Source organism: Haliotis cracherodii, unplaced genomic scaffold, assembly GCF_022045235.1.
Source record: "Haliotis cracherodii isolate W230 unplaced genomic scaffold, xgHalCrac1.p SCAF_10, whole genome shotgun sequence".
Classification (NCBI taxonomy): Eukaryota; Metazoa; Mollusca; class Gastropoda; order Lepetellida; family Haliotidae; genus Haliotis; species Haliotis cracherodii.
The window spans coordinates 10,643,057-10,656,159 of NW_027266265.1; the positions used below are offsets into that span (position 1 = coordinate 10,643,057).

At 45.4% G+C, this 13,103-nt stretch overlaps 1 protein-coding gene across 1 annotated transcript; it reads right to left on the minus strand.

The window, feature by feature from the left end:
* Positions 1-281: 281 nt before the first annotated feature.
* On the minus strand, positions 282-1,403 carry LOC139448091 (uncharacterized). The gene has a single exon (XM_071229607.1). The coding sequence runs from the start codon at positions 1,401-1,403 to the stop codon at positions 282-284; it is 1,122 nt and encodes a 373-aa protein (XP_071085708.1).
* Positions 1,404-13,103: the final 11,700 nt, after the last annotated feature.

A 13,103-nucleotide genomic window follows, 5' to 3' on the forward strand; every position in this document is an offset into this window, starting at 1 on the left:
CCATGTGGGGAATCGAACCCGGTCTTGGCGTGACGAGCGAACGCTTTAACCACTAGGCTACCCCACAATTCAGTTCAATGTGATTATGAATATAAATTTTGTAAATTTGTAGTAAAGTTTGTAAATTTATCAAGAGGGATAAGTTAATAATGATTATGATAGTTATTATCTCTGAAATGTATGACGCGTGTTGTCCTTTATTGGGATTTGAACGAGAGGGGATTATGAACGCGCGAGGTTGGCGGTGTGTGAGTGTCGTGCTGTGTGTGTGCACATTTCAATCAACGCGTAGGTGTTAATCTGCTCCGTGTATACATGACGTAAACCCACCTCTCGCCACTCAGCGACATGCCGGGGAAGGAGGGATGTGGGGGTGGTGCGTAGAAATACTTGCTGAATCGGGGAGGGGACTCGTACACTGGGGAGGGGACTCGTACACTGGGGAGGGGACTCGTACACTGGGAGGGGAGGGGACTCGTACACTGGGAGGGGAGGGGACTCGTACACTGGGGAGGGGACTCGTACACTGGGAGGGGAGGGGACTCGTACACTGGGGAGGGGACTCGTACACTGGGAGGGGAGGGGACTCGTACACTGGGAGGGGAGGGGACTCGTACACTGGGCAGGGGACTCGTACACTGGGGAGGGGACTCGTACACTGGGAGGGGAGGGGACTCGTACACTGGGAGGGGAGGGGACTCGTACACTGGGGAGGGGACTCGTACACTGGGAGGGGAGGGGACTCGTACACTGGGGAGGGGACTCGTAAACTGGGCAGGGGACTCGTACACTGGGAGGGGAGGGGACTCGTACACTGGGCAGGGGACTCGTACACTGGGAGGGGAGGGGACTCGTACACTGGGAGGGGAGGGGACTCGTACACTGGGCAGGGGACTCGTACACTGGGAGGGGAGGGGACTCGTACACTGGGGAGGGGACTCGTACACTGGGCAGGGGACTCGTACACTGGGGAGGGGACTCGTACACTGGGGAGGGGACTCGTACACTGGGGAGGGGACTCGTACACTGGGGAGGGGACTCGTACACTGGGGAGGGGACTCGTACACTGGGGAGGGGACTCGTACACTGGGGAGGGGACTCGTACACTGGGAGGGGAGGGGACTCGTACACTGGGGAGGGGACTCGTACACTGGGCAGGGGACTCGTACACTGGGAGGGGAGGGGACTTGTACACTGGGGAGGGGACTCGTACACTGGGAAGGGGACTCGTACACTGGGAAGGGGACTCGTACACTGGGGAGGGGACTCGTACACTGGGGAGGGGACAACGGTTTGGGGGAAACGTCTACTGGGGAAGATGAGGAAGAGAGATGGGGAGGATGGAATGGGTGGATGGGGGTTGTTCGATGGGGAGGTTTTGGTGTTATATATCCCAGCGACATTCAGCTCCCACAACGGTATTGAATCAGGTGTATAGATAGGTTGATTAAGTGCGGAGGGTGTGGGTCGGAATGATGAATGGGGTACCTTGGTCGGGTGGAAATGATTGTGATCAAGGGATGGGTGGAGTACGTTGGTCGGGTGGAAATGATTGTGATCAGTGTATGGATGGAGTACGTTGGTCGGGTGGAAATGATTGTGATCAATCGATTGGGTACTTTGGTCGCTTGGAAATCGTTGTGATCGGATGGATAGGGTACTTAGGTCGGTTGGAAATGGTTGTTTGTCTAGTGAGGACAGCAAAACACAGCCAACAGTGTAAAAATACCCACACGAATGTCACAGTATGACATTCAGTAGGCATGACTGGGAACCAAAACCAGCGCATCCTGGCAGCCAAGGGGAATAACTATGCACAGTGGCTTATGTGTTAAGATCGAGCACGATAATGGAAGAAATGCCTATCCAACAGAGACTGGCAGGGGGGATCTAATAAAGGGGGGTGGGGGTGGGTGGGGGGGGGGGGTGGGGGTGGGGGGGGTGGGGGGGGGGGCAAAGTGAGGGATAGTCAAGTGGGGTTAGTCAAGGAGACATCACCACACCACCTATATTTAAACACACTGGAGCTACTGCATCTTTGTCATATTTTAATACGGATGTGTGATGTGTGCTTTTCTGACTCATCCCTCTCAAAGCGGCAACTTGGCAAAATGTTTTTCTTGTTACAAAGTCTGATTATAAATATCTCCTGTCGTTTTCCTTTGTTCGCGTTTATAGTGTACACTCACGCTTACATTTCCATCTCAGGTAATTGACAAACTTGCCTCCACTTGTATATGTATTCTCTCCGGTGTCCTGTTAGTCCTCAAAGCTAACACAAACAATCATACTCATCCTAGTACATCAATATTTAAAGTTTGGCTGTCCGGATACTTATGCCACGCGATATAAGACATCATTAAACATCTGCAAACATGCACCAAGTTTATGTCAAAATAAAGCAATTGCCGAACTCATGACATCGTGACAACGGGCCTATTTCGGAAGATTAAAGGAAAACATCAGATAACTGCATATTCCAGTCATTCGTTGAAAATGGCTATTTTTTTCCAACTTCCATCATCATCATAGATGCTAAACTGAGATTAGTTAATCAGATGGTGGATTTTCTGTTTTTGAACATTTGCACATGAAGGTATGCATATTTCACACTACAAATACTTCATATGTCTGTGATCACTGTCAGCACGGGTATCAGCAAGACGCCATACACAAGTGCGGTGCGCTTTGAAGAATATTTCAGTTTGATTACGACGGTAATAATAGTAGAACTAGTTTCAGATTGAAACAACTAACGGGGGCACGGGTGGCCCAGTCGTCTAAGGCGCCGCGATTCGCTGTGCAGAGTTGCGTCCCCTGGACACGCCAGAAACCTATCATTGTGGGTTCGAATCCCGGTTCGCTCCGATTATGTTTCTAGGTTTGTCAGCACCATACCCGTGCTCGTGGGTTTCACCGAAGTGGTAAACGTCCGAGACCTGCATCACTTCGGGCTTTCCTCCCACATTAAGCTGACACGCCGTGATATAACTGGAATAAATGTAAAAGCGGCGTTAAACCCAACTCACTCACTCACTGAAACAACTAACTTTTTATACTGATGACAAATATGACTTCAGCATTGAATTATCAAGATATTTAGTCTGATAAGAACCAATGATCCAAGAACTTAAGCCATGCATTATTATGCCTGCATTGAAAGAGCAAATTCATATTTTCCGATGAAAACCTTTGATCCGAACACTGAAAGAACAAGGCTGTCATGCTCGTGGGAACCAGTGATCCCGCGGCAAAACATGATTTGTGCCATTAGTTGAAATAACCAAGTATTCATACTGATGAGAAATTTTGAATTGAGCATTGAATTATCAAGGTATTTAGTCTGATGAGAACCACTGATTCCAACACAGAGAGAATAAGGTTGTAATGCTTATTGAAATCAGTGGATGGGTGAGTGAGTGAGTGTTTTTACGCCGCTTTAAGCAATATTCCAGCAATATCACGGCGGGGGACACCAGAAATGGGCTTCACACATTGTACCCATGTCGAGAATCGAACCCGGGTCTTCGACGTGACGAGCGAACGCTTAACCACCAGGCTACCCGAACGACCCATGAGTGAGTGAGTGAACATTGTTAACAATGTCCAAGTTATATCACGACTTACCATAATCTATTCTGAGCCAGCAAACAAGACTGAGTGGGTTTTAACGCTGCTTTTAACAGTATTCCAGTTATAATGTGGAAGGAAAGCCCCAAGTGGAGCAGGTCTCATACGTTTACCACTTCGGTGAAACCCACGAGCACGGGTATGGTGCTGACAAACATATAAACATAATCGGGGCGAACGGGATTCGAACGTCTCTCATGTAGACGACGAAGCAAGCCATATCCTAAACATTCCAAGCCTTATCTACAATTATTTGGTAAGTTTATATTTCTTCAGTTTCAGTAAAAATAAAGAGATTCTGTGGGCTACTTTCTATCATATATTAACATACAACTGAAAAAATACTCTTATTGATGTCTTAAAAAAATTGGTTTCAGAGACTAAATGTTCAAGTGGGCCTAGTCTTGAGGAAAGTATTACCAAGCTACTGTTTCCTCAACACCCAGACAGACCTCTCTTGTGTTACAACGTGGAGAAAGGATACTATTTTCCTCACAAGCACTGATTGATATAGTCCAGATTGGAAGTATGAATGTGATACAGCGAAGAAGAAATTACATACTAAATGCGTCAGTGCAACAGCGGCGAACTAGGAGATGCTGACAGGTAGGCGTGGCTATTTCAGGCTGAAATGTGCCAGGGATTTCTACCTGTCAGTCACTTGACTGACGTCATCAAACTTTCAGCTGCAATGTATCTCCCTATCAGCCGGCAGTTTGTTGCGATGGCGGTGTTATTGAATTGTCCTACACATTGAGTTTTGACCACGAAGGACTAATTCAATACAGCTGCGTAAGGCCCGGAAACACAAAGTTACTTTTAGAAATGTAACATTATGAGATACGCATCACCGTGTCATTCACAATGGGCGGGTCCTGTCTCGCCTGGGGATGTTGTTGTATGTTTTGTAATGGATACAACACTTTACAGTTTAAGTTTGGAAACGCAGATAAAATGTCTCCTTGTGGTTGACTTTTCCGTGACTTATGGTAGACATGTGGAGGACATTTCCTAATGTGACGCATCAGTGACAAAAACGATGTCCGTTGTAATTCCCTAATGTGACTTGTACCATATGTTCCCGTGGTTTTTTAGGTGAACAGTTGACTTGCCGTTGCATGTGTTTGTGACGCGGGCAGGATACGCTCACCTAGTTTCATTTCTATTTGACTGATTCATAAACACATACTCATGACATGGTCGGAATCGTACAATCGACTCTGCTTTTAATGCAGAGATTTCTATTGGAAATGGAAAGGGTTTTGTCTCTTTATTCCAACACAAATGAATGTGTTTCGATTTTAATTCGATTTTGTTATGAGCGTGCAAGCGTGTTTGCGTATGTGAGTGAGTGATCACGCTGCTTTTAGAAATACTCTTAATATCACGACCGAGAACAGCGACGAAGGGCTTCGCATGGAATCGAACCCGTGAAAAGTGAAAACTTTAACCACTGGGCCGGCTCGTCATCCGCTGGCCTCTCGAAAATGGGAGCGTGCATGTAAGTGGTTGTTGATCTTGTGAGAGAAGTGCGTATTGTGTGTTCGTCGATAAAATCAAAGTATATCACACATCCTCTGTGTGTTTACACATCTGACAAACCACCTGTCTGTACACATCTCACACACCTGTCTGTACACATCTCACACACCACCTGTCTCTACACACATCTCACACACCACCTGTCTCTACACACATCTCACACACCACCGGTCTGTACACACATCTCACACACCACCTGTCTGCACACACATCTTACACACCACCTGTCTGTACACACATCTCACACACCTGTCTTTAAACACATCTCACACACCACCGGTCTGTACACACATCTTACACACCACCTGTCTGTACACATCTCACACACCACCTGTCTCTACACACATCTCACACACCACCTGTCTGTACACACATCTCAAACACCACCTGTTTGTACACACATCTCACACACCACCTTTCTGTACACACATCTCACACACCACCTGTCTGTACACACATCTCAGACACCACCTGTCTGTACAAACATCTCACACAACACCTGTCTGTACACACATCTCACACAACACCTGTCTGTACACACATCTCACACACCACCTGTCTGTACACACATCTCACACACCACCTGTTTGTACAAACATCTCACACAACACCTGTCTGTACACACATCTCACACAACACCTGTCTGTACACACATCTCACACACCTGTCTTTACACACATCTCACACACCAACTGTCTCTAAACACATCTCACACACCACCTGTCTGTACACACATCTCACACACCTGTCTGTGCGCACATCTAACAAACTTGCTGTCTGTACACACATCTCACACACCACCTGTCTGGAAACACATCTAACACACCCGTTTTTACACACATCACACACACCACCGGTCTGTACACACATCTTACACACCACCTGTCTCTACACACATCTCACACACCACCTGTCTGTACACACATCTCACACAACACCTGTCTCTACACACATCTCACTCACCACCTGTCTGTACACACATCTCACACAACACCTGTCTCTACACACATCTCACACACCACCTGTCTGTACACACATCTCACACATCTGTCTTTACACACATCACACACACCACCGGTCTGTACACACATCTCACACACCACCTGTCTTTACACACATCTCACACACCTGTCTGTAGAGACATCTCACACACCACCTGTCTGTACACACATCTCAAACACCACCTGTCTGTACACACATCTCACACACCTGTCTGTACAAACATCTCACACACCACCTGTCTGTACACACATCTCACACACCACCTGTCTGTACACACATCTCACACACCACCTGTCTGTATACACATCTCACACACCACCTGTCTGTACACACATCTCACACACCACCTGTCTGTACACAAATCTCACACACCACCTGTCTGTACACACATCTCACACACCACCTGTGTGTACACACATTTCACACAACACCTGTCTGTACACATCTCACACACCTGTCTGTACAAACATCTCACACAACACCTGTCTGTACACACATCTCACACACCACATGTCTGTACACACATCTCACACACCACCTGTCTGTACACACATTTCACACAACACCTGTCTGTACACATCTCACACACCTGTCTCTACACATATCACACACCACCTGTCTCTACACACATCTCACACACCTACCTGTACACACATCTCACACACCTACCTGTACACACATCTCACACACCTACCTGTACACACATCTCACACACCTACCTGTACACACATCTCACACACCTACCTGTACACACATCTCACACACCACCTGTCTTTACACACATCTCACACACCAACTGTCTTCACACACATCTCACACACCACCTGTCTGTACACACATCTCACACACCTACCTGTACACGCATCTCACACACCACCTGTCTTTACACACATCTCACACACCTACCTGTACACACATCTCACACACCTACCTGTACACGCATCTCACACACCACCTGTCTTTACACACATCTCACACACCTACCTGTACACACATCTCACACACCACCTGTCATTACACACATTTCACACACCTACCTGTACACACATCTCACACACCTACCTGTACACACATCTCACACACCTACCTGTACACGCATCTCACACCACCTGTCTGTACACACATCTCACACACCACCTGTCCTTACACACATCTCACACACCACCTGTCTTTACACACATCTCACACACCAACTGTCTGTACACACATCTCACACAACACCTGTCTGTACACACATCTCACACACCACCTGTCTTTACACACATCTCACACACCACCTGTCTGTACACACATCTCACACACCTACCTGTACACGCATCTCACACACCACCTGTCTTTACACACATCTCACACACCTACCTGTACACACATCTCACACACCACCTGTCATTACACACATTTCACACACCTACCTGTACACACATCTCACACACCTGTCTGTACACACATCTCACACACCTACCTGTACACACATCTCACACACCTACCTGTACACGCATCTCACACACCACCTGTCTTTACACACATCTCACACACCTACCTGTACACACATCTCACACACCTACCTGTACACACATCTCACACACCTACCTGTACACACATCTCACACACCTACCTGTACATGCATCTCACACACCTACCTGTACACACATCTCACACACCTACCTGTACACACATCTCACACACCTACCTGTACACACATCTCACACACCACCTGTCTGTACACACATCTCACAGACTTACCTGTTCACACATCTCACACACCTACCTGTACACGCATCTCACACACCTGTCATTACACACACCTCACACACCTGTCTGTACACACATCTCACACACCTGTCTCTACACACATCTCACACACCTGTCCGTACACACATTCAACTCTTCGACGCACGACATTCACACATCCACACTCTGCAAGGCATATGATGTGGAAAAGTCGTCAGCTATCTCCAGTAATCCCAGCATTGCCAACCCCGTTCCCCTCTAGATAGGAAATCTCCCCCCGTGTTTATAGATGCACTTTGTGGCCGGAATGCTTGAGGCTTCGTGAACAATCCATACAAAAAACGCGCTCGTTACGCTGAAATTGAAGACCCTAATGGGGATTTCCTTCCGAATATAAGTGTAATGCAATATTCAAATTACATCAAACTGACTTTTGTAATAAAACAACATATATAATTACACCGCCGCGGGTCAAATGCTATTGTCCGACAGCACAATAAGCTCGTGTTCTTGCACAGAGTAAACAAGCATTCACAAGGCATTCATAACGATAAATATTCATAAATTTCGGCTCTCCTCCGCATTATGGTAGCATATCGCCAGGTAAAGCAAGCCAGCACAAAGGGTATATATTACTGGTATTCATATGATAATAGTGTAATGACTCCTCTGGGGTCTCGTTCGACGCTCGTGTCACGACATAGTCCGTAACAATAGGGACTAAGACATGAAAATTACAAGTCAGTTTGAAAATTAATTATATCTCCGTAGAGACTTCTTTGATTAAGTGCCTTTCGGCATGCAAAGTTATAAAGAGACGCGTATTCCTTTCAGCTATAAACAAGATGACAACACGATTGACCCGGTTCGAGTCCTATGGTGCTTTGTATGTGTTGTTATAATTCCTCAACCCCACGTTATGACACTAATTTATGTTACATAAATTAAAGATGTGATTCAATAGGTCTTGGGGTCCTGCGCACCCCTGAGCGGCGGCGATCACGCGTGAGGGAGACAGCTGGGGGAAGAAATTGTACCCTAAGTTCGGTGGGGTTGTTGGATACTGTTTAAACGACACAATGGTCCACAGTCATAAATAAGTACATTTTTGACGCGGGTTGACAACGGAATGTATGCGAATATACTCTTGACTTAATTACCTTCGGCTAATGTTACAAAGCTCAAAATATAACTATTAATTCCACCCGTTTCAATCCCACCAGCTTATAAGGCGGAGTCAAGTATCTGCACAACCCTCATAATTTCAGTCGTAGGAAAATAACACACGCGGGTTAATATGGCGGTTAATCCACTGGTGGCGGCCATCTTGAGAAATATTTTCTGCTACTTCCATAACGTGTGATCTTGGTCTTAAAGTATTAACCTCTTGAATATTGCCAATGTGGAAACTTGGATTTGTAGATTTTTGTAGTTTGAACATGGGGTTATTATCGAAATGTATATGCTTCAGGTTGAGTTTGATTTAGAAAGTGATAACTCAATTAGCTGGAGAGGAAGTGGGATTGTCAGAAGCCTGTCTTTATTAGAAGACTAAAACCAAGTCAATGGAAGGGATAGATATATAATGACATGAACTTAGACAGGGTTTGGAATTTATACTTCCTTATTTTGAGTAGGTATATAGTTTCCTCAAAGCAAATCTACACATAAGCTGATCAAAGAAGCCAGCATGAGCCAATCGACTGGAGTGTAAAATATCACACAAACACAGCCAGCCAACACCACTGAGACAATCGTTCCACACACACACATTACTAAGCCAATCAGTCTAGCATGTTCAGAGTGATCCTCTGTTGCCTTGCCATTTTGCACAGTCTTTTTTTACTTTTATTTTGGACCGCCTCCGTGGTCTAGTGGTATAGCGTCCGTCCGGAGAGCGGAAGGTCCGGGGTTCGATTCCCGGCCGCGTCATACCAAAAGACGTTAAAAGATGGTACTTGTTGTTACCCTGTCTGGCGCTCGGCATTAAGTGGCTAAAACAAGGACTGGTCGGCTCGGAGTCAGTATACTGTGTCTGAGTGGGGTATTCTTGTGAAACTGCGGCATGGTATCTCAGTGGGCAAGCACTATAAATCGGCATCAGTCCGGACTAGTACAAGCAGCCACACAAACACAAACACGTACATGCACGTCGCTAAATAAGTGCAATAATCTTGGACGCGACGTTATACCCAATTTCACCTCACCTCACCTCTTTTATTTTGGGGTAAGCGACTGATTGAGATCTTGGGAGGATGAGTGTATGAGAGAGTGAGTGAGTGAGATTTGTTTTAATAGATTTTAACATTACTCCAGTCTACTCTCGACGGAAGACGAGAACAGAAATGGGTTATGCACATGTCGGGAATCGAACCCAAGTCTGTGACGTGACGTCCCAACGCTTTAAACACAAGGCTACCTCAACGGCCCTTTTCACTCTTGCTGGCCTCTCAACTTAAATAGTATAGTTTTTAACCATACAGTATCAAGTTTTTAATCCTATATCAATAAACATGTCAGAAAACCACTGGAGAATTTAATTGCTCTTCATACAATAAAAGACATTCAGTGCTTGCTCTGAAAAAAGGTCAATCAGATGTTCAAGGTCACTGAACTTGCCCAGCACGCCTCTAGTGCGTCTACTTGCACAATATCATTTTTCCAAACGTTGGTTTTCGTTATCAAAATTGGAAAACTAGACTTCATGACGTTTGAAACCATCGTTTGTATCAGGTGTATTTAGAGCAGGGCATAACGATATCGCTATCCTGAAATAGATACTCGATTTGGCGAGTCAAAACATATGAACGCTAACATGAATGTCAGACGCGAAGATGAGGATGTTATTTAACATTAATGTGAAATCCAGTAAGAGCACTATATTTCAAGTCGTATGTCTGTGTACCACACACGACTAGTATCAGACAATGATACCGTATTTCTTGTCGCTTGTGTATATATATCTCGGGGTTGAATGTTCTGATGTTATACAAAATCAAGAGTAAATTAATACTTTCGTTTGACACAAAATATGGAAAATAATTTATCATTAGTCTTTATAGTTATATTCTGAACTTCCATGATCTTTTTTTAACTCATTTTGAAAAATGTCAAAAGATGCGTGATTACAAGTTGATACAAGAAGACTGGATGTTTCTCCAGGGCCCACTTCCACAAAGCGATCTTAGCGCTAAGACTATCGTAAGCCTATGTTAAAGTAAGGGAGTTACGATCATCCTAGCGCTAAAATCGCTTTGTGCAAGTGGGTCCTGGTGATCACAAGTACGGGGTCATATATGATGCGAGTAAGTGAGTGAGTATGGTTTTACGCCGCTTTTAGCAATGCTCCAGCATATCACAGCACAAGCTTCACCCATGTGGGGAATCGAACCTGGTTCTTCGAGCGAACACTTTAACCACTAGGCTACCCCGCCGCCCCTTATATATGCTGCGAAGAAGAAGAGGTAGCCTCAACTTCCAATAGTCATGGAACAATTGTAAAATATTTTATTAAATAATCGGTTTGGTTTCTGTATGAATTTGTCACTTTGTAAACAAAAACAAATCTGAAAATGAATACAGAATGCGGTTTTTCTGAAGAGTCTTTTCATACGAAAATATGAGGTTGGCAGTGTTCATTTACCAGATGTATACTTTTAAGCATTAAGTCAGTATCGTACATTCACTCTTATGTAAAGATTTGACAGAAGTATCATTTGAACGTTGCATCTTGTGCCGAGTGTTTTTTAAATCAATATTATACTGTTCGTCAAATAAGCTGGGTTCGAGGATATTTGCCATCACATGAGAACTCTTTTTCTTTGATTTTTATCCAATAAAATGTAAGAATATGGGTTTATTGGTCACGCACCCCTGGGGACTTCGGGCAAGAATACACGTCCCCAGCAACCTCTGCTTGTCGTCGTCGGTGACTAACTTGATCGGTTGGTCAGGATTTTTGACTTTAGTGATTGCATGTCATCGCATCCCAAATGTGTGGATCGATGCTCATTGTGTCAATCATTGGATTGTCTGGTCAAGACTTATTCATGGACCGCCGTCATATAGCTGGAATAGTTCTGATAGCGGCGTTAAACTTTACACAAGCAACAAGTATTGGTCAAGTTGACATTGTAGTTACCAACGCGAAAATTACAAAAAACACACATTAAACACTCTTCGTCAATTAGTTGTCCTGAAATAAAAAATAGTACTAGGTTACAACAAACAAGAACACCGAAACCTCGTTAATCCGGATCCGTTATTCAAGAAATCCAAATGAGTGAGTGGTGTAGCTTTGGGCAGTATTCCAGTTGTATCACGGCGTTTCTGCCTGATACAGGATAACCCGAAGTGATGCAGGATAACCCGAAGTGATACAGGATAACCCGAAGTGATGCAGGATAACCCGAAGTGATGCAGGATAACCCGAAGTGATACAGGATAACCCGAAGTGATGCAGGATAACCCGAAGTGATACAGGATAACCCGAAGTGATACAGGATAACCCGAAGTGATACAGGATAACCCGAAGTGATGCAGGATAACCCGAAGTGATGCAGGATAACGCGAAGTGATGCATGTCGACGTTTACCACGGTGGTGAAACACACGGGTGTGGTGCTGACAGAACAAGAAACAATCTGGTAAACGGGAAGTCGAACTCACGGTCTCAGGTTCCTGGCACACCAAAGGGGCGTAACTCTAAGGCTAATTGCAGCGCCTTATCATCCGGGCATGCGTTCGTCACCTGTAACAGTAGGGGGCACGGGTGGCCCAGTCGTCTAAGGCGCCGCGATTCGCTGTGCAGAGTTACGTCCCTTGGCCACGCCAGAAACCTATGATTGTGGGTTCGAATCCCATTTCGACCCGATCATGTTTCTCGGTTTGTCAGCACCATACCCGTGCTCGTGGGTTTCACCGAAGTGGTAAACGTCGGAGACCTGCACCACTTCGGCCTTTCCTCCCACATTAAGCTGACACGCCGCGATATAACTGGAATACTGTTAAAAGAGGCGTTTAAACCCAGCTCACTCACTCCTATAATAGTAACTACGGTAACAGGTAGGTATGGATATTATACACGGAGAAATGATGTATGCTTGATGCAGTGACGGTTGAGCACATAATGCCTCGAAATACGATCGGGATATGGATGTGAAGTGTCCAGTTCCAGTAATTCCACTGCTACGAAGACAT